We start from the raw sequence: 21,068 nt of genomic DNA, 5'->3' as shown, positions 1-21,068 counted from the left end.
TGGCAGCATAACTACCAAGGTACTAATAAGAAGAAAAAAGTGAGAGAAAGAACAAAAAAGGTAAAAGTGGAAGGCAGACCAAAGAAAAATATCTCTTTCACTAGCCAAGTATCCTGAAATTCACCAAGAGTGTGCTAGATTGAATGTTTAATATTAAATTATTTCACTTTGTTACTTCTCAGCTAACAGTCCTACCCCATGCTTTTAATTTTTTTAATTTGCCTGTTTTGCATTTTTCCCTGAATATTCACACTTCTTAACTGTTACTTGTCTACAAAGAGCAAAGTCATAGACTACAGAACATTCCCTTAATAAAGAACTAATAGGAAAAAAAAGTCTGTCCACTATAGAACTATTTATAATTGCAACTTATCAGCAGCAAGGGTTTGTCCTGCAAGAACAGCAAACTGTCCAAAAGCATATATGAGTAGCTGTAACATGGATACAAACGACTTCCTTTTTCCTGAGAGCATTCAGGAGCTTGTCAGGTTTAAAAATAAATATATTTAGGTACTTCTTTTTTCTCATAAACAACATATTGACATACACACTCGAAAACTCCAGAGCACTTAAAAATATAGCCCAATGCTGCACCAGGAGACACAACACTGAACTAGGAGTATTTCCAACTCATTAGTTTCTAGATATCATATCACCTCTTTGTTTCTCAATTTATCCCATCTTCTAAGAAGAGATAATGACATTGATTTATTATGTATTTTAGTGACAAAAAAAAAAGAACTATAGAAATATCATTACTGTTATACACACATGCCAATACAACTTCTCATGTGAAGCACAGCAGCTACCTAAACAATTCACAATGCTGGAAATCAAGAAATGAAGAATGTGTTTCATTACTACAATAATGTTACAACGCGAGAGGTGGAAAGAGAGTTCTATCCCTCTCTTACTTACAACTTTCAGTGCAAGCAAGCAGCTAACTGAAACAGAGGTCAGTTCTCCTCAATGGTATATAAATGAAAGTTGTCTACCCAAAATGGAGAGGTTATTTGGCATGATGTCATCTCCTCAGTTCAAAACAAAAAAAATATTTTTGAATTATTTTCTAGATTTGGACAACTCTCCTATTTTTTAAAGAAGAACATACATTTAATTTATTGCCATACTCAACAGAACACCCACCCTTCAAAATATCACAAACCAAGAATATAACAAATAGAATATAACAAAATAACAAACTTCTAAGGAATGAAAGTCTGACCTTCAGAAGCCTAAACTCATCTTCAGCTTTATAAAGGGTTTCCAGTCTAATAATTAAGTGTTCATTAGCCAGCATTTCAGCTTTGCTAAAAACGTCTCTTGAGCTCTTCTTTGGTTTCTTCACCTATAAAACAAGAAAACAGTCTTTATCCACTTTGATAAAACAGCAACAAACATTTATCCTGCACACTTAGCAAAACATGTATCTCATACAGAGCACAAATGAGAAATTATACCTACCACTCTAATCAACTTCCCCAACAGTTGCTCACAACCCAGCACACATCACCCTGAGCTAAGTTAGTAGCTCTAACAAAATATCACCATTTGCTCTTAACTCCCCCTAGATTTCTCAGGTGCAACTGATTTAAGAGAAATTAACCTCTTGATTGCTGAAGGAAATCATAGGATACAAGACAAAGTAAAAGCTACCTATCACAGTCAGTAGAAAGATTAAACTGGGCTTAGGACGCACTTGTTGCACTGCCTTTGCAATGTTGAAATAGCAAGCAGCACTTTTGTGGTGAGAAAGTTACCAAGTCCTCTAATTTTAACCACGCTTTTTCCATGGTTGGTATTTTTCTGAACAATTGAGATGTTGGACGCATAAGATAGCATGGAAATCATAGCTGTCATTTTAAATAAAAATCAAAACATATGGGAGTACACGGTGAATTTGAATTCTGAATGAAATGATCCAAAGATTGGTCAATTGGTTTCATTTTCATATTTTTAATAAATGCAATAGTTTAGGGTAGCAGCTTCAGGTTTCTTAACTTGGGACATATCAGGTCATCATGATACATCAAGATTTAAGTGCATACTAGATGTAAAAATTTTACATTCAATATCCCATTTCTCATGGGATATTTTCTTATACGGGTGCTCCCCCTACTGTTTTAATAAATAAAACGTTCAAATGTTTTTCCTTGATTGCACTGATTTTACAGCTACAGATTGAACAATCTGCAATTTCATTTATGCTATACACCTTTCCATACAGTAGCAAATAAAAATCTGAGTTGCACCTGGGGCAAGGAGGGAGGGGTAGGAATGCATTACTTAACCCTAAGATTCACCACAGCTTTACTTACAATTTACAACTTACTTTTGGTACAGTTAAATTAGAACTTTGATGTCGCAGGTTGTGTTGCTAATAACAGACTACTGAAAACTTTAATAAAAACTACAAAGATCGAGTTTACTTGTATTTATGTTTGTAGGTAACCTTTCTGCTTCTCAGCACTGAGAGGAAAAAAAAAACCAAGTCAAGCTCCAACTCTCTCACATTACTTTCAAGTGAGTTACTACAATATTAGTCCATAAAATCCTCTGGAAAACATCTATCTTAATCCAAGTGGAAGTAGTTCTGCCAAAGAAATCAATTACATTGTAGAACTCTTTAACTTCCCCCTCACTTAAGCATGTTGCAAAACTGATTTTATAACTACATGACATTAAAATCCGTTAAGAAACTTTTTTTGACAAAAATGAATGTATCAGGCTTCAAGATGGGTAGTAAACATTTTCAGAAAGCTGTTACCTTTGTTAAAAAGGCCACTGTTTGTAGAGAACATGGAAAAAAAAATTCTATGTTTTTCTAAGCAGTAGTCACACCTGCAACAGCCTCATAGTAGGTAATGGATTCTGGCTGTCTCCATCAAGAGGCCAATAAGCTTTATGCCAAGAGTGCCTAAACAAGCTCAAGTCTTAAATAAAACAGCACCTAGACGCAATTTATCAGACACGCTGCTGACGTAGGCCCTAACGCGTTACCTTCACCCATCTTTCCCGCGGGCGCTAAAGGGGCGGCGGGAAGCGGCCGCCGCCGCCTCACGGGGCCTCCCCTCAGCCGCGCGCCCTCCCCGTGGGCGGTGCGCGATGACACCGGCTCCCTACGCCGGCCGCGCGCGCGCGGAGCGGTGCACCGCCCGCGTTCGCTTTGCAGGTCCGCCGCTCCGCCGCGCGGGGTCGCGTCTCCCTCCGCCCGCCATGGCGGCGGCGGGCCCGGCGCGGCTGGTGCGCTGCGGGCAGAAGGACGAGCTGCACCGGAGTGGGCTGCGCAGCGGGGCCGGCGCCGCGCTGCACGGGCTGGCGGGTAAAGCTTCCCTCGGAGGAGGGGTTCCCTCTCCACCCTGAGCCCTACCGAGAGGCTGGGCCGCCGGCATCGGCGTTGTGGCGGGGAGGGGGGGGACGGGACTGCGGCGACACCGTCAGTGCTCCGGTAGCAGCGGGTGTGCCCCCCCCGGCTTCGTGCCACCGCACGGTTCTCGGGCCGGGGAGGGAGGTGGGCCTATCCCTGGCGGAGGGGGGCCTGATCCAGCGTTGGGGCGTCGGGGAGAAAATCAGAGGCGGGAATTTCATGTCAAGTGACCGCAGCCATCGTCCCGCAGGTGCCAAGAAGTGGCTGGAATGGAGGAAAGAGATCGAACTGCTTTCCGACGTGGCCTACTTCGTCCTTACCACTTTGTCAGGTACTGTGCTGAGAAACTGCCCATTTGGCGTTTCATAGAATCACGGAATGGTTTGGGTTGGAAGGGACATTAAACCTCATCCAGTGCCACCCCTGCCCTGGGCAGGGACACCTCCCACCAGCCCAGGTTGCTCCAAGCCCCGTCCAGCCTGGCCTTGAACCCCTCCAGGGATGGGGCAGCCACAGCTGCTCTGGGCAACCTGGGCCAGTGTGAAAAGTGAGCTTTCTGTCCTGGGCAGCAGCTGTTTGATGGCGACCCCCAACCGGAGTGAGGCAGCTTGACAGTGATTTGTTTAATGTGGGGGTTTTGTTTGTTGTTTTGTTTGTTTTTCTATAAATGCCTCTTATTAAATATGAAACCACTAAATTGTCAGAAGTTTGAGTTCAAATGCAGCAGTTTATCAACCCAGATACACGTTCTTTTGAAAGCAAAAGTTCCTTTTAAAAAAGGGATGCACAACACTATGAAAACACTATCCCTGCTTTAAGCCTAAAACCATTGCAGATATGGTGCTGCAGATGCTGATGTGAACATAACGCTCACCTCATTCAACACAAAAAATGCAACTATTTCTGAAACTCCAAAAGCTGATGTGTTTTGACCTGAGCAGCCTGTCACCACCGCTCAACCGTACAGAGAATGACAGTGACATTGCTGTTGCCATCTTACCCTGCATGTTTTCTGTTACACGTGTTATTTAGGATACCAGACTCTGGGTGAAGAGTATGTTAACATTGTCCAAGTTGACTCAACCAAGAAAAGGGTACCTTCTTTTCTTCGGCGGGCTGTCTTCATCGCTCTTCATGCTGTGGTACCCTATTGCTTAGAAAAGGGATTGCTGCATCTGGAACACGAGCTGCAGAGAGAAGCTGATGACTCCAGAACCTCACAGAGCAACCCGGCACTTGGCTTATCCAGCAGGACCTTAATGCGAAACTGGATACAGAAACAAGTTGTGGACCTTACGGAACAGCAGAAGAAAACAGTCTTACAGATTGTGTATGTTCTTAAACAATGCGTACCTTTACTTCATCGACTACATCTGGCAGTATTCTACATAAGCGGCACTTTTTATCACCTGTCGAAAAGAATTACAGGGATCACATATGTAAGTGGATGTATTTCTTGTTTGAAGGTAGTGTTCACTGCAGTTTTTTTGGCCTCCTTTGGAATGCCACGTGTGTAAACGGGATATAGAATTTGGCTGTAGCTGATTATAACATGGGCAGAGCAGACTGGGTGAGAGGGGAATTTTTAATAGTATGTAGAGTATGTACGAGTCCCTGTGGTTGAAAGGTTATGGATAATAAATGTGAATGCACTGTCAGAAGTTAATACCTTGTGTAACATCCAGAACACTGTCTAGTCTAGTCTGTCTTCTACATACATAGAAAAAGTGGCTTAATAAATCCATGGGAAATACTTGAATATAGTTTTGAACAAAAATCAGTACACATTTAGATACCATTTTTCTATACAAAGAGCTTAATTTCACAGTCTTTTCAATAAGTATCTTTCCAAAAAACATCAGCCACTGGCCCAAAAATGTGCGTAGACAGAAGACTCCTCAACAATTCCTGATGTCAGTGTGGAAGAGCGGTGTCTGAGTATTTGCTCAGCGCTACATAACAAAGCCAAACCTATCAAAGCAGCAGTTTTGGTGGACAGATTAACTCAAGACAACTGATCCCTACACAAACAGCACTGAAGTGTCGCCTGACTGAATGAGACACATCCAGGACATACTAGCTGTCCTGAGAGACAACAGGTTGATAAGTTCTAGAAATATGTCAATTTTTTGGACAGAAATGAGAATCCTAAATCAAGAATTTATTGATATGGGGAGGGGCATAGTATCATAAAACCCCAGTAACAAAACTTCTCTATTTCTGTGAACTACGTAGCTGCATTTTGGAGGACTGCAAGGAGAAGATCAGAGTATTCGATCAAGTTACAAGTTTCTTGGAATAATTTCACTCTTCCATCTTCTTCTAACAATTGGTGTTCAGATGTACAGCTTCAAACAGAAGCAGAGGGCAAGGCACGAATGGAAACTACACCGCAACCTAGCTCATCAAAAGTATGATTGTTTTTACTTACTAGGAAAGAGGTGGAAGCAATGGTGGGAAATGTAATACCTTTCATGAACAGGGAAAACCCTGTAGTGACACTTTGACTTAAGTTACAACCTGATGCAGTGTAACTTGTGCTGCATTCCTCACCATTTTAAGCATCTCATAGATTTCATCATGCTTTGCTTTCATGTTTTTGAGAGCTTCACAAAAAGGATTAATACTTGAAGGGGTTTACCTTAAGATGCTGTTATCAAATATTTCTTACAAGCAGGCTAAATAAAATTAAGTAATATATAACTATGTTAATTAGAAATACGACCAAGGAAAAAACTACTGGGCGCCACTCCCGCTGCACTTTGTGTTTGGAAGAACGGAGACATACAACAGCCACACCTTGTGGGCACCTCTTCTGCTGGGAATGCATCACGGAGTGGTGTAACACCAGAGTAAGTACAGAAGGACAAATGGAGACCGGAAGGGGTAAATGTGATGAAATTTCTATGTGACAATACCTGTCAGCCTGAGTGTTGAAGTAATACCCTTTAGCTAAAGCACCCAGAATCCCCACATGAGATTTTGCCAGAACCTACATATTTTATTAGAATAGAATGACTATGCATTACATAGATGAGGTAAATAAGGTGAGCAATTTTCTGTCCCAACCACTGAAATGCAATTGGGCTACTCTGGAAGTCAGACAGGGAGAAAAGTCCTTTGTCTACAGACCTAGGCTATAATTCTGACTGCAAAGAAACAAGAGGGAGTGATAACGTTCTGAAGTCTTCTTCACCTGACTTCCAGTAAAAAGGAATAAATAGGTTACAACCAAACTAAGTTAGCTCTTACGTGTGGTATTTTAAACTTGAATTTTGCGTTGGATTAATGAAATACAATAGTTTTCATCCATTAAGGTTTTTATAGACATTGTGCAATAAGACATTGTCCATTTGTTTTCTCTAAAGAGTGAAAACTGCTTGCCAGAAACAGAGGCATTGGGTGTTAAGTTACAAATAAAATCTTTGCCAAGAGACTATGTCTGTGCTAGAATTCAGATGTATTACTACAGCTGTTTTAGAAATGAGTGGTGTTTAAATACAGCAATTCAGTACATCTGTCTAATTTCTTTTCTTTTTGTAGACAGAATGTCCACTGTGCAGAGAGAAGTTTCATCCTCAGAAACTGATCTACTTACGTCACTATCAACTGTAAAGGAAAAATCTATTCTCTTTCATGACAAGGGCCTCAGCTCTCATACCCTTTATGAAGTTGTCATACAGCTTGAGTTAGTCCAAGAAAAAGACTTTATTATAAAACTGGTAACTGCCTGTGCAAGGTGGCACTTCATTTCTGTTTTACATAATAAATCTATTTCTGCCTCTACCCTTCTGTTTCTTCTAACGTGGTTCTTGACCACATTAAAAATGTGTCTTTCTAAAAAGTGCTTAACACAAAGGTAATAGTTTTCTTCACTTTGAACAATGAAAAATTTAAATCAGATTTCCATTCTCTAAACGTAAGTGTAGATAATGAGTGTTCCAACATTTCATAGCATGCATAAGGTATTAGTAGTTCTACTAAGACTCCCTTTCTCCTGTAACATAATGAGTCCATGCTGTAGACTTCAGGGGAAAAGGACAAAAGCTGTACACAAATCCTCAGTTTAACTGCAGTGGAAGTTCTGATGATAAATGTATGTCATATACCATTCTGTTCTCATAACAAGGTTAACAATAAAGCAAGTTTCCTTGATTTGACAAACTGTAAATTTCCCTTAGATCAACAGAAGCAACAAATGCAAACCCATAGTAATGCAGACTACTCTGCACACTGATCAGTCAACATCCAGCTTCCAAACTGAAAGCTCTTCTATCACTATTAGATAGCAAGACTTTTCATCAAGTAGTCTAGACATTTAGACTACAGCAGTGTAAGATGCGTTGTTTCAAAAAAGCCCTAGTATGTATACTAATAAAACTAATGCTTTGTAGTTGAGCTTAGTTTCTATAACACAGCTTATGTTTTCTCTGTGTGGTGTTTTCTACAGTCTAACACAGGTAGGGAAGAAGCTGACTTCAGCCACAAGACCCTCTCCGCTCTTTATGGCAATTTCTATTTCAGCTAAGCCAATATTTCAGGAGGAGGGATTCAGCAGCATCACCTCATCAAGGTTTATTCCTGTAAGTTATTATTAGTTCAGTTATACAAGTATTTGGAGCAGCAGGGAAAAAGATTGTTAGTTGTTAAAATATCTTGGCATTCTCACATGATAGAAAATGTACAAGAAGAATTTATTTGTATTCTTTAAATACAGATGGGGAGAAAAAGCCAGATGATCCGCTCTGGATCATGAGTTACAGTTTCAATAAATCTTTCACAAGTGGCACTGAATATGGACTTGGGGCAGCAGAGGGAGGTGTGCTACAGTAAGAGCATTTCTTTTAAGATGGTTATTTCTACTGCAGAGATTGTGGTTAGCCAGTTAACAATTAAATCTCCAAGTGTTGTCATAAAAACACCAATAAAATTAGTTTAACTTTTCATCATATCTATAAATGGAATAAAAAATAGTTGCTGGTAACTATGCGAACACTTCATCGTTACTGTACAAAAGTGCTTTTCAGAGCTGCAATACCATCCCTTTCTTACACCAGAAAACTTTCAGGCATCCCTCACCTATTTAAAAGTGTCAAGGCAACAGTAGAAGAAAACCAGTCCATATCATGAATCAAAACATGACTACCTAAGGAAATCACTGCCTGATCTCTTTACTAAGACAATAGTAAGGAATTTAGTTGCACATAAAAACAAATACAAAGCAACCGATGACTGTGAAGTTGCCAAGCCAAATTTTTCATGCATTCTGTAAGGGTAATTTATTTTTAGCACTCGTAAGTGATAAAAATAGAGCAAAGTTTAACAAAATGCCATCAAACTTGTCTGGCTGTTGCCAAGAGTCAGATAGGGAACTATACCATTGTCCCAACATGATCTACAATCCATATTTGAAAACTGTTAATCCCACTGGATGTAGTGCATCCGTACCTACCTAAGAAGGATAAGGCATTAATCTCAAACAGCCACTAAAGTTCGACATTAAGTGGAGATAAAAATGTCTGATTTGCAACGGATGGCATTAACACTCTGTTGTTTAGTAGGAGTCATCCCACTTGCTAAATTTAATGTTAACAAACATAACGAACATCGTATGTTTCTCCCTGATTTTCCCATGTTATTCAGAAACTCCAGCAAACCTGAAGACAGCTTCTCCAAATCAGGGCTTTCAGATTTTTAGGCAATGAACTGCAAGCAACCATGACTGGTACTTTCATAAGGCTGTTTCTTGATACTGTGTTTCCATAATTTTAAGTTTTGACATTACTAGTTTCCACACTGCTAATAAACCAAACACACACAAACAAACAAAAAACAACAGGTCAATGTGAACTAAAACTACCTGTAATTTTCCCAGGATTACTGTAGGATGAATTCCAGAGCTCCATAATGACTTCATTTGACAAAATTAGATGAAAGGGTTCCTACATACATTTTCCATTTAGGTGTCTGTTGAAGTTGCCACTATTCTCCATTCAGAATCTTCAAAGAGCTAATCTTTTCCTACTTTCTGCAAGTGAATGCTCCCTGAAGAGTTGAAAAAGGCATTGCATGAAGACAAATTGAGGGTAACCATTATTGAAAAGGAGCTATAAATACTGTTAGATCAATATAGGTATATAAAGATAGAGAACAAGTAAAGGGGGACACTGTCTTTTAATAAATTTTGGAATTAAAAAGTCACTTAATAAAACTGCAGTTGTATCACATGAAAAAGTTTACATGCAGGTCATTTATCTCTCTTTTTTTTTTCCCCATAGAAAATGAAAAGCTGTGTTAAAACCCACACGGTTTGTCTGCTGTGACCACTTTGGGTATATTCTGAAAAGGCTGCATAAAGTCAGCTTAAATTAATGAAGAAACCCTTAAGTATGAAAGAAACTCCAACTAATAACAATTAAAATATATATTTTTATAATTCCAGGTCCTCAAAGGAAATTGTGATAGAGTTTGAGCACAGTTTTGAGTGATCATGAGAGAGTCCAATTTTAGCATCTGCTAAGAGATGTAATGGTGAAACTGGCATTAAAACCCAACACAAATGACTTGCTTTAGAAGCTATATGAGTATTTTTTTCTTACTCCTATATATATTTGGTTGGTTAAACTCAGTAATACCATGCATTTAGGAAACTGGCTTAAGTTCTGCATCTATTTAGGTCTACTGAATTTTTCTATGAAAATAGCACACAGCCATGAAGCAGAAAACAGCATCATGTGTGCCATCTTACATTTTTCCTCCATATACGTGCACAGCACTTCAGGGTGATACTGAGCAAGAGAACTATGTAAAAATATCCAACTCTAAGCCATTAATCTCTCCAGTGCAATGGATCTTGAACAAAATACATTATCCCAAATCCATGGGATTATCCAAAGTTTCTCCAACTTCTTACAAAAGATAATAAACTCAATGCAATTTGGTTAGAATGCCAGTTTCTTCAAGAAACTGATATTTCAGATAAAAATAGCGAGATCCTCTTAAAATGAAAATTCAACTGCTTTGTCACCACTCAATCATTTTTTTATGAAGAAAAAAGGCATTGTTACAATGGCTCAAAATCGTTCCTTTAGTTAGAAGTAGAATTGGTCAACAGGTTGATTGCATCTTCTAGCTAGCAAAGGTCTTTCCCACATCTTCTTTCCCTTTGTATTTCCTCTTGCCGTGTGTGAAGGGTATATATCTGTACTTTATCATGTGCTGTAAAGAGAAAAGATCAATTTTTGAGGCAAGAAACTTACATATTTACAAAAATGTTTTATAATACACATTGCAAATTATAAAGTCCTCTAGAAAGGCAGTTCTTCAGTATTGTAAAGGTAATGAAACAGCTAATCATGCAACAGTATTGATTATAAGATTGGGTATGTGCCCAATCTTACAAATCTCAAATTTGGGTATATCAAACAACTTATACAGTGCAGTGACGATTACTGATTGTGAGATCACAGGAAACTGGCGAGAGCACACAGGTATTAATTCTTTACTACCCTTTAATCTTTAATTTACAACTTTGAATAACAGTACCTATGCAAAATTCTGCATGTCTGGGGGAAAAAATGGTTCTTTTTTTAAAATGCCAACAAACCATGAGTAATTTGTTAAAAATGGCCTGAATGGCTTGCCTATGTTCTTTGTCCCCTTCTCTCCATCTACTTTCTCACATCAACTTGTCAGAACTTCCCTTTTCACCCATCAGAAATCCTGCAAGACCTCCTCCTTAAAAATAGCCAGTTAACTGAAGAAAGGAAGCGGATGAGAAATTGTAAGACTCATCCTGCATAAAAACCAGATACTGAATTCTAAGAGCAAAACCTTTTGAAAGCAAGCATAAGGTTTTGTAATATAATGTAGGAAGACTTCTTTTACCAAGTATTTTTGTTTTCCATTGTCTATATTTGCTCAAAGTTGCAAATATGCAGGACTTGAACTAATGTTCAAGTGTTAGTTGTTCAAGTTCCTCTATTAAAAGAAGCGCGTGCAATACATTTAACACCTCTGAAGTGCTCAACTGGATGGACAGTTTGGAACAATACTGTAAATTCTGACATCACAGGAGCTACTATCTATTCTTGGCAACTTACCTTGATTTGCCTCTTCATCGTGATACAAAATAGCATAATGAAGTACATCACAAGGATTGGCCAAAAAACAGGAACATTGAAAGCCTCAAAGAACGTACATGCCATAGCAACCAGGATTCCTTTAGTGGCAGAGTGCCTTCAAAATAATATTAACAATTAATCTTTCAACACCGGCAACCGCTAATTTGATGCAGATATTTATATTTTTCAAAAACAGCATGGGCAGATGGATCCACTCACCAGAATTTAAACTCTGGGAGCCTTCTAATGAAAGGCCGAAATTCTTCATTTTGCCTTGTAGGTAAGGAAGGACCATCATCTGAAAAAGAAAAAACCAACAGGAAAAAACACTCCAAACCACAAACCCCCTCACATTTATTTTCCACACTATTCAGACTCCAGATTTTTTTTCACTTTTTACCTTAAAAAAAAAACCACACAAAGAAAAAGGAAAACCTTCACTGTTACACATAGATTCCAGTTACAGTGGCTGTTTTTAGTGTAACTTAACATTGATTTCCCAAAAGAAAACAGGTAACAGAAATGAGTGCCAGGTCACTTGAGTTACTATGGGGAGAACTTCAGTCACATAAACCTTTCAAAACATAGAAAACTAATAAAATATGGAATATGTTTAAGTCCTGAAAAAAAAAAAGACAGATTTTATAGTAACTCCTGATTTCAAGTTGTATAGATTTTTTGCAAGTCTAAAAATACAATGTCATGCTAAAATCACACATTTTTACACTACTCAATAACTCAAAGTTATTGCAAAATGAACTATTCACCATACCTGAATCTTCCATTAAAGAGGGGTCTACCTTTGGCGATAAGAAAGCTATGAAGAGATTTAGATGGTAGATTCCCAAGGCATATGTCACAATGTACCAACCCTGAAGCAGGGAGGGAAAAAGAGCTAAGATTAAAGTCTTCCTGAAAAACATTTTCAGATACTTATTTTTCAACAAGGCTAAACAACCTGGTTTTTTGTTTCCTTGATAAGTGCTTTTCTACATCCTCACATTAGCACAAAATTTTTCTGGACTTGTTAAATGAAATATTAAAATTTCTCACTATAGAAAATAAGCATTCTGACTCTATGAAAAGATGAAATCACCTTTATGAATCTATTTCTTTTATTTGTATACTGACAGATAACAAATGTAACAATTTCCATTTAAAGCTACCTAAATATTGACTAAACTTACTGCAATACACAATATAGATAAAAAAAATAATCTATTCGCCTTTTTAAGCCACGTTTTCTAAGGCATACTACTGTAAACCTAATATATTAATCAAAACAAGCCTTAGAACATGACAACAGTGTAAATCCCTCATCTATCAACAGATTTAATATGAAAGCTTTGCAGGCTTCAGTCTCCTAAATGTTCCTATTACTACCACCTGCACAGCTTTCACATTCAATCTGTAATCTTCGGGTTTTGGGAATAACTGACCTGTAGCGACAAAAATGCCGAAAAAGCAAATTCTTTATGGTTTGCATGACAGAAGGTAACCATTGGCTCCTGAACATGTTCTAACATAGCTTTAAAAATAAGAGTAAAAACTTAATTGCAACTGAGTTTTCAGAGGTTTATTATATAATTTCATCAGAACCAATGGAGTATTTCCACTTTTTGTTGCCATCAGATTAATATCCTCAAGCAGTCACACATTCTCCATTCTGAAGCAGTAAGTTTAACACCAAAAAGATGCGTTCTTACTTCAGACTAATTTACCTTCTACTGTGTGTGATGTGACACCATGTGTAATTCCGAAGTAATACCATACTTCAAAAACATTCAACACAAAAAACAGAACAGTAATGAAACTGAAACTACTTTAGCCATAAATCCATTTTTTTTTTACCTGCAGTAAATAAACTCTAATCATGTAGATAAAACTCAGACCCAAAGTTACAATCCATCGCACTGCAGTATATGGAGTAGATTTGTCTAACCAGGACTGGTAGATCTAGGAAGAAATATAAAGTGTACATGTGTAAAATACATGATGCACAATGAATATTGTTTGTTACAGGATAGTATTAGAAATAGTAGGCATTTGTGAAGAGTATTTCGAGAAGGAGAGTAACATGAAACATTTGTATCCTTTATAACAAATAATTAAACATAAACATACAAGCATTTGAAAAGGTCTGTATTTTTACAAAGGCAAAAAACCATAATTTCTTAATGCTTGGGGCATTGTAAAGCAATTTAAATTTTCAATATTTTATGCAGGTTTATTTTCCTTAAGATGAATCTGACATGAAATCCAAAGTCACTCCTCTTTTTTGACAATAACAACATATATTTTCACTGTGCAATGTCACATATACACACATTAAATATTCCATTAAGCTATGTATTATAATATTAATATCTGTTACCTATTTTCAAAAGGCTTCAAAAGAAATCTTTTGTATAGATTTTAGTATTTCAACAACTGATCCAAAACCTAATGAGTTTAAGAAGTTTCATTGAGACCTGCTTCTAATAGAGTCAGAAAAACCCTACAGAAAACCAACCTGTCCAAGTCTTGAGAAAAATCTATAGACCACAGAAGGCTTTCCATGCACAGACTCACCAATACTGTCCCCTTCTGACATGGTTGCTGTGGAAACAAAACATGATACATAGGTAACATTTAAAACAAAAATCTAAGCTCAGTGAAGCTTTACGGCACATTATCTGAACCAGCATTTACATATGATACTCTTTCGGATTGCCTTGTTTGAAACATTATTTTTAATTCTTAAAGAGAGGACGTTTATTCCAAAAGATGCTAATTTCCCAAAGATACTAATTTCCAAAAGATATTGTGAACAAAGCAAAGAACAGTATATTTTACAAAGGCAAGACAGGACTCAATCCATTTTAAGGAGGGGAAAAAAGGTCCATACAGAAATGCAGGAATGAGCCTTATTAGACATCTTCACCTTGATAAGGCAGGAGTTATAACATCTAAGCACTGAGATACGAACTGCAGCACCACCCTCCTGTCACCTCAGTTTCTAGAGGCAAAGAACAAAACTAAAATAAATATTTTTTTAAAAGCTGCTTAGGATTTTTAATTATTGAGTAACTAGATAGTGAAGAAGTTTAAGTTCAGGACTCTGTACACCAGTGGTTACAGACGAAAACTCTACCGTAAGTACCTAAACCAAATCACTGCCCACTGCTAGAAATATTCAATGAGTTTATCTATCTCTTGAACTCAAAAAGCTTAGCAGTCACAGAAAAGTTTTACACATGAGCAAAACTGTATAGTAAAAGGGCCATGGTTCTGAAGTCAAGTAAAAAAAAACGAAGGGAATTATTTTTTAGTACATGCTTCTGCTACCAATTTAAGATCTTTATTTTTCTTTTCAGTTAAGCTCAACTAAGTTTTACAGTTCACTTCAAGATATAAAGCAAACAAAATAAAACAGATCCTCAACAGAAACATTTTTGCCACATCACCAAAAGCAATCCCTGACTTTACTTCCTGGAGTCCCCATCTGTGGGTGGGACTACATAACTCTGGGATAGTGGGAGTACTTTCAGCTCTATATTAATATCTCAAGAGCCTCAGATGATAATAAAGATATATGAAATACTACTAAATGAGAAAAGTGTAAGTTATCTTAAATACTGCAATACAGAAAATAATTTGAGACCGAGGACAATCCGGGGAGGCACAGAACCTTGAAGTTGTACATTTCTTTCTGTAAACATCTGAAAACTACATCCTATGGAATAATTAGTAAGTAGAAAAAGGGAGCCCTGTTCCACTTCAAGAGATAAGGGGATTCATTATGAGGCTTCAGGAGCTTCAGTCCACTTTGATTCAAGCTATAGCTAAAAAAAAAAAAAAATCAAATAGAAACTCATACAATATAGATATGGACTTTTTCATTACAGGCAAAAGGAAGTAATTATTATTCTCCCCATTCACTGCACTGCAGAAGGAAGAAGTTACTCAGCATTATTAGCTGAGCATAATTTTGTGCTTTATTTTGAGGTTTTTTTTGAAGTGTCCTGAAGTATAAAACCATAACAAAAATATATTCAATCTATTGATCAGATAGAAACTCTCTGAAGATCACAAACATAAAAACTCCCATGTTCTCAAAATTAATTTTACAGAGACATCCATAGCGATATGGGCTATAAGTAGACCTAACATTACAATCTTTTAAATGTTAACCTATGCAGATCAAGTGAAGATTCACATATCTAAGGCTACTGATGGCTTTATGACGGAGTAGGCAATTGTCTTGGTGTAAAAAATTACACTGTATGTGATTACGTACGAGACCAAGAAATACAACCAACGCTGTCTGTTTTACTGAAAAGAAACCTCTCACTGGCTCAGTTTAAGTAGCATAGACTGAAGTATATCACGTGACATAGTTTAGAATTTAGGTTAATATTTTTTATCACATTAAAACATTTTCATAAAGAACATCTGTAATTAGACTATTATCAAGAAAAGCAGTCATTGGCATTGCTTTGAAGGTAGTTTACAGTTAAGAACCCTAGTCAGATCTGATTGGTTTAAGGGAATAATTAAATCTAAACAGTAGCAAACCCTCTTTCATAAGTAACATAAGACTTTACTATTCAGCATAACAAGTTACGATAACCCTTCAGCCACTTCAGTAAAGCCAATAATTAGAAAGATATACAAAGATTAATATAACAATTGAATAGTTTGCTACTAGCAGAATACAGACTGGTACTAAAACTAAACCATATTAAAACGTTTTTCTCTGCTGAAAAATACCAAGTAGGCAAATGTATGACCTTCAACAATTATGCCTTTTACCACAATTGTTATGGTAACATCATTACAAATACCACTGCATTGCCAAGTTCTTAAAAAAGACAGGACCTGGGGCTGTAAAGACATATTAACTTAAGCCTCACTTCATTACATACAAAGACGTACAGAATTTTTAGACAACTCTCTGATCACGATCATTCTTAAATTTAAAAGAGAAATGAAGCACATAACTAGCAAAAACACCTTCCTGCTCATGCAAGTTTCCTTATCTCGCAGTGGAAACGCCTTTGAAGAGCAACACACTAAAGCAATTTATCAACAACAGGGTGAATGGACAACCACAGGAAAATAATCCGTTCGTTGTGCAAACTGGTTTTTAACTCTAAAAAAGGCGCTGTTTGATTTTATCCATTACAACGGCGGCCTGGCCTGTCGGAAACTGGCGGCTGCCTCAGCAGCAGCAGCTGCCCGGCCCCTGGGGGCTCTCCGCAGCCCGAGCGCGGCCCCAGAGAAACGCGGGGGGCCTGAGGCAACGCTGTGGGGACACTCAGAGCGCAGGAGAACGGCGCTGTATCGGCACAGAGACCAAACGGAGAGGACCCGAGCGAGGCCCGCTGAGGTGAGGAGGGCCTGTGAAGGGCTTTAGGGCAAACAGCACCTTAACGAGAGGGAACACGGGTCCCCCGGCAGCGGCCCCGGCGGAGCAGCTAGGCCGCGGGTACGGCAGCGGCGGCCAAGCCCGCAGAAGCTCCCGGAGGGGCCCTTCCCGACCGGGAACTGTCACCGCCTCCGCCCACCAGCCCAGAGGCACAAGCTCCCACCCCAGCCGCCCTCAGCCCCGTCCGGGTCGCCGACGCGGGGCTCCGTCTACTCACAGACACCCAAGCCGGGTTCTTCCTTCCGTTCCCCCTCCCCCCAGCTTCCACAGAACCGAGTGTGGCGTCACCGGCGGGGAGAAATCCGCTTCCGCTTCCGGGGCGCCGCCATTTTCTCTGCCCGCCCTGCCCCTGGTAACTAGCCTTCCCTGGGGCGGGCCCGCCTCAGCCCGGCCCTGCGCCTGAGGGCGAGGACGAGTCTCCTCCTCCTGCTGCCGAATCCGGCCTCTCGTGAGGATAAAGCTCCGGTGTTGAGGCGAATGTAAATACAAATGCTTTTCCTCGATGGGTTTGGTGTGTTTTCTGTGGCAGCGTTCCTGGTTTATGCAGGGGCAGTGCAGTTGCTAACTCTTCAGCTTCTGCCGCTCTCTGCGTTGTCTGGAACGCTTCTAGTGGCGCCTTTAGGTATTTAGGAGCCCAGGTTCCCGTTACAATGTAAAGTAAATATAAATAGTAAGCAAAGTAATATACTTATCTTCACGTAATTGTTTATACTGAGACTTTAAAATAGGTATCCCTGAGTAAAGTTAGCACTCTTACTTTTGTATTACTAGTTGTTTAATATTCAGCCTAGTCTTTCTGTATTGTTTAAATAATTTCAGTTGTCTTCTCTCTTTGTGTGCTGGGCAGGGCTGTGCGTAGGGCCCTCAAGTAGGGCTTGTTGGAGGAAATGGGGTCTGTGGGGTCTGCTCAGGGCCTGGGCCTGAGGAGCAGGAATGTATTGAGCTTCCAACAGTCCTCTTAGTTTCCTCTTTTTCTTTTGAAAAATAGTTTCACTTGTAGATCTTAAGCTCTTTGTATGCTATAAGACAGAATAAGAAGGCAAATGGATCCTTCCTTTTTACACAATACAGTAAGTGGTCATTACCTGTAAAACTGGGACAGATGTAGAGCTTACAGACTGCTGTGAAAGTCAGGTCCTTGACTTCAAGAATTTTAACAATTGTGGTTCTATTCTGTTCTGTTAGAGCCAATAGGCAAAAACTTGATTTAGTGGTTTTAGGATTTCTGCGTTGTATATACTTTGTAAATCCTTTCAGCTGGGGTCAGTGTTTAGATGCTAAGACAGTAAGTCTTAAGTCTAAAGTGTGTGAATGTGCTAACAATACATATGTATAAATTTAATCATGTAAAGGAGAAAAATAGAGAAAGTTTTGACTTGAGTTGAAAACAGAGGTGCAAATTTGTCTGTTAAAAGGGATTGGAAGTACTGTTTTATTTTCCAGGTCAGGACAGGCTGTTCTTTAAAGATGGAAGTTACTATGAAGGCAAGTTTGTTAATGGAGAAACTGTGGGGAATGGATTTCAATACTAGGCATCAGGTGAGCCTGTAACTATTACATACCCTTTAAAAAAAGAAAAAAATCTCATTAAAATCTGATACATAAATACATATCATAAGCATCCAAACTGTTTTAGTTCAAGTTGTCAGTCTTTCATGGTGTTTATTGAAGAGTTGTAGTTTTCGGATTTTCTTGTTGGCCTCACAATTTAGGCTGAGTTAACTTTCAGTCACCTCAGAAAGTTAATCAAATGTGTTACTGGTAGAAACCAGAAACACATATGATCAATTTTTGATAACAGTCTCAGTCTTTCAGAGATGCACACATATGCAGACTTGTGCTTGTATGAAGCGCTCCACAAGCTCAGGTTATAATAGATTCTCACTTCTTGAGACATTGAAGACAGGATATTTTTTATATATATATATTTGTGTGCACGGGCCTGCACACACAGTTTTATACCACTGGGTGACTCTCTAGCATTTGTTTTAAGACTGGATTAGTAAATTCTTCAGGCTTACACTTGTTCAGTAACTGGTCTGTCTCTAGGGTTGTAAGCATTTAGTATGATATTTAAGTTTATGCTAGATATGTGCTCAAAAGTGACAAGGTACTTTAGCCAAAAAAAAAAATCCTGATAGTACCGACAACAGTATTTTGTTGGTTGAGCTACTATTTATATTATGCAGAAAACAAAAGACAACAACTTAATGCAACTGTTTACTCAGCATGTACTGCTTTCAAGTTATATAATTTAACATAAAACAATAAAAACATATCAATACTGTTTTTCAGGCAAAATAGTAGGTTAAATTTCTTTTTTAACTTGTTACCAGGTTAAAAAAGAGCTAACCAGCCTCCTGAAAAGGATCTAAGACATACCTGTGACCTAACCTTACAAGTGAATGATTTAGCCACGTGTTTCTACACTTCTAATTTCTTTCAGTGTGCTGTTTGTAGAGCCGTTCCCCTGAATGGTGGTAGTATATTATTCTCCTTTCTGTCTTTCTGCCCCGAACACTGTCTCAGATCTTAAGTCTTCTATGGTTCTGTTGTTCTCTGACAAAATTTATAGTATCCCTGGTCACTTTGTGTATTTCAGATTAGAAAGCTAACAATAATGTACTTTGAGAATAATAATCATGACCTTAATGGATATAAAATTTTCAGTACTGCTTGTTTTTTCAGCAGCTGGTTTTGACATAGTGCAAGTAACTAGCAGAATCTACCACCTGCTTTAATGATCTGTTTTTGTCAATGAAAAATTGACAAAAACTATGTGACCGGTTAGCCATTGGGCTTGTGTACACAGTATTTATTAAGTTTATACCAGTACATTCTGGACAGATATGGTAATAGATCAGTATGCTCTGAAGTCCAAAAAAAAAAAATAAATCAAGGTACAACTCCAGCAAAACATGCGCCTACGTAATACGGAAGTAAACAGGAAATATGTGAAAACTAATTAGAAGAATTATGTATGGGCAGAGCAGGGGATACAAACCCAGTCATAACGCAAATGGTAAGACTTGGTTCTGTGCCCAAAAAAGGGCAAGTTACTACAAAACTCAAATTACAGGTCTAGAAATTCTGTCTGCTTTGTCCACATAAACTTTTGCGCGTGAGATTTGGAAGTTTGTTTCATATGGTTGGATAGCTTGGTGAATATTAAACTTTATTGCTAATCAGTTAGTGTACCCATACTTTGTACAAATAGTTCTATGCTTGTAAACGGTGCGTAACTGTAGGGATTTTGAAAAAATCTGATTTATATTTTTTCCTTTAGTGAAACAGTACCTTGGACATACTGAAGTAATCTGCTAGAACAAGAAGAACATGGGCAAATATTTCAGGCTCTAGGGTATTGTTCTAGCATTACTTCTATGGGGTACAGGATAGATTGAATAATGGCATGAATATTGAATTTGTCTGTTTTACCTTTTCAGTTTTAACTGTAGGCTAGATTTTTAGATCAAGCTTTTGCAAGTGATAAATTTTTAGCATGTGGATTCAGCCAGTTAATAGCATATTGTAGTCTGTGAACCTTCAGAGATTCAGGTCAATTTATGTCCAGTAAACAAGCAATAATTATAACTATGTCAACAGAGGAGTCCAATAATAACAAATAACTCTAATTCATCTACTGCTTAAATGTAAAATTAAGCATTTAAAAATTGGGTAAAAATGCTGTCAAGAGATGCTAGATAGAAATTATAACTGAACACTAGGGAACATAAAACAACACCCCTGAAAGCTGCTGATTTAAATAAATAAACAAATAAAACCCCAGTGACCTGTGGTGGCTTGTCTGGTTTTAGTGCATTTGTATGTGCACGCATTTGAGAATGAAAGAAAACAATGAAGTTTGTGGAGGTTAAGGAAGTAAAAGACTCATTTTCTTCATGAAAGTGTTTCTGTTCTGTGATTTCTCATTTCTGGCTGCTGCAAAAGTCCCAGTAAGCAGATGCTGTGTTCCATTCTGTCCCTGTTGCTACTTCTTCATATGTTTTGGCTGTATTTAGTTTGTCTTCTTTCCCAGAGGAAGGCCTGCTGTTTGATACACCTGTTAACCACACTAAACAGGTGGCAAGCCTTATGGGCTTCTTCACCTGCAGGCTTTTGTTCTCCTGCCCTCCCCCTAGAATCCATTTGAGTTACCTGTTTGTAA

The 21,068-nt window shown here is 38.3% G+C and overlaps 3 protein-coding genes and 1 long non-coding RNA gene across 16 annotated transcripts in view; 2 read left to right on the top strand and 2 right to left on the bottom strand.

Annotated features, from left to right (window-relative positions):
* PLCH2 (phospholipase C eta 2) overlaps positions 1-4,600 on the bottom strand; it is a 104,209-nt gene extending 99,609 nt beyond the window's left edge. For 6 of the 8 annotated variants that reach the window (XM_074560267.1, XM_074560273.1, XM_074560269.1 and 3 more), the window contains exons 1-2: positions 4,466-4,600; positions 1,226-1,348 (exon numbers count right to left, since the gene is read on the bottom strand). The gene's annotated coding sequence lies outside the window, so the exon portion shown is untranslated. Of the gene's footprint in view, positions 1-1,225; positions 1,349-3,000; positions 3,124-4,465 lie in introns of those variants that run through there. The other 2 variants (XM_074560268.1, XM_074560270.1) reach the window with 1 other exon arrangement.
* PEX10 (peroxisomal biogenesis factor 10) lies at positions 2,964-7,153 on the top strand. The gene is made up of 6 exons (XM_074560283.1): positions 2,964-3,322; positions 3,618-3,698; positions 4,400-4,806; positions 5,603-5,778; positions 6,084-6,219; positions 6,911-7,153. The coding sequence occupies exons 1-6, from the start codon at positions 3,106-3,108 to the stop codon at positions 6,980-6,982; spliced, it is 1,089 nt and encodes a 362-aa protein (XP_074416384.1). The 5' UTR covers positions 2,964-3,105; the 3' UTR covers positions 6,983-7,153.
* An 884-nt stretch (positions 7,154-8,037) lies between these two features.
* On the bottom strand, positions 8,038-17,245 carry RER1 (retention in endoplasmic reticulum sorting receptor 1). Of its 3 annotated transcripts, none has more exons than XM_074560285.1 (7): positions 17,118-17,245; positions 14,003-14,088; positions 13,342-13,446; positions 12,263-12,362; positions 11,710-11,788; positions 11,470-11,605; positions 8,038-10,585 (listed from the first exon to the last, which is right to left on the bottom strand). In XM_074560285.1, the coding sequence occupies exons 2-7, from the start codon at positions 14,081-14,083 to the stop codon at positions 10,496-10,498; spliced, it is 591 nt and encodes a 196-aa protein (XP_074416386.1). In that variant the 5' UTR covers positions 14,084-14,088; positions 17,118-17,245; the 3' UTR covers positions 8,038-10,495. The 3 variants fall into 3 exon arrangements, with proteins under 3 accessions (XP_074416386.1, XP_074416388.1, XP_074416387.1); XM_074560287.1 differs by having other exon boundaries at positions 16,901-17,121; XM_074560286.1 differs by lacking the exon at positions 17,118-17,245 and adding an exon at positions 14,414-16,873.
* The window catches only part of LOC141732020 (uncharacterized), a 43,921-nt gene continuing 40,092 nt past the window's right edge, over positions 17,240-21,068 (top strand). For 2 of the 4 annotated variants that reach the window (XR_012583932.1, XR_012583933.1), the window contains exons 1-2: positions 17,240-17,379; positions 18,344-18,439. This is a non-coding gene — a long non-coding RNA (uncharacterized LOC141732020). The remainder of the gene's footprint in view (positions 17,380-18,343; positions 18,440-21,068) is intronic. The other 2 variants (XR_012583934.1, XR_012583935.1) reach the window with 1 other exon arrangement.

This window comes from Larus michahellis, chromosome 16, assembly GCF_964199755.1.
Source record: "Larus michahellis chromosome 16, bLarMic1.1, whole genome shotgun sequence".
NCBI classification, from domain to species: domain Eukaryota; kingdom Metazoa; phylum Chordata; class Aves; order Charadriiformes; family Laridae; genus Larus; species Larus michahellis.
This window is presented reverse-complemented; position numbering and strand designations above follow the sequence as displayed.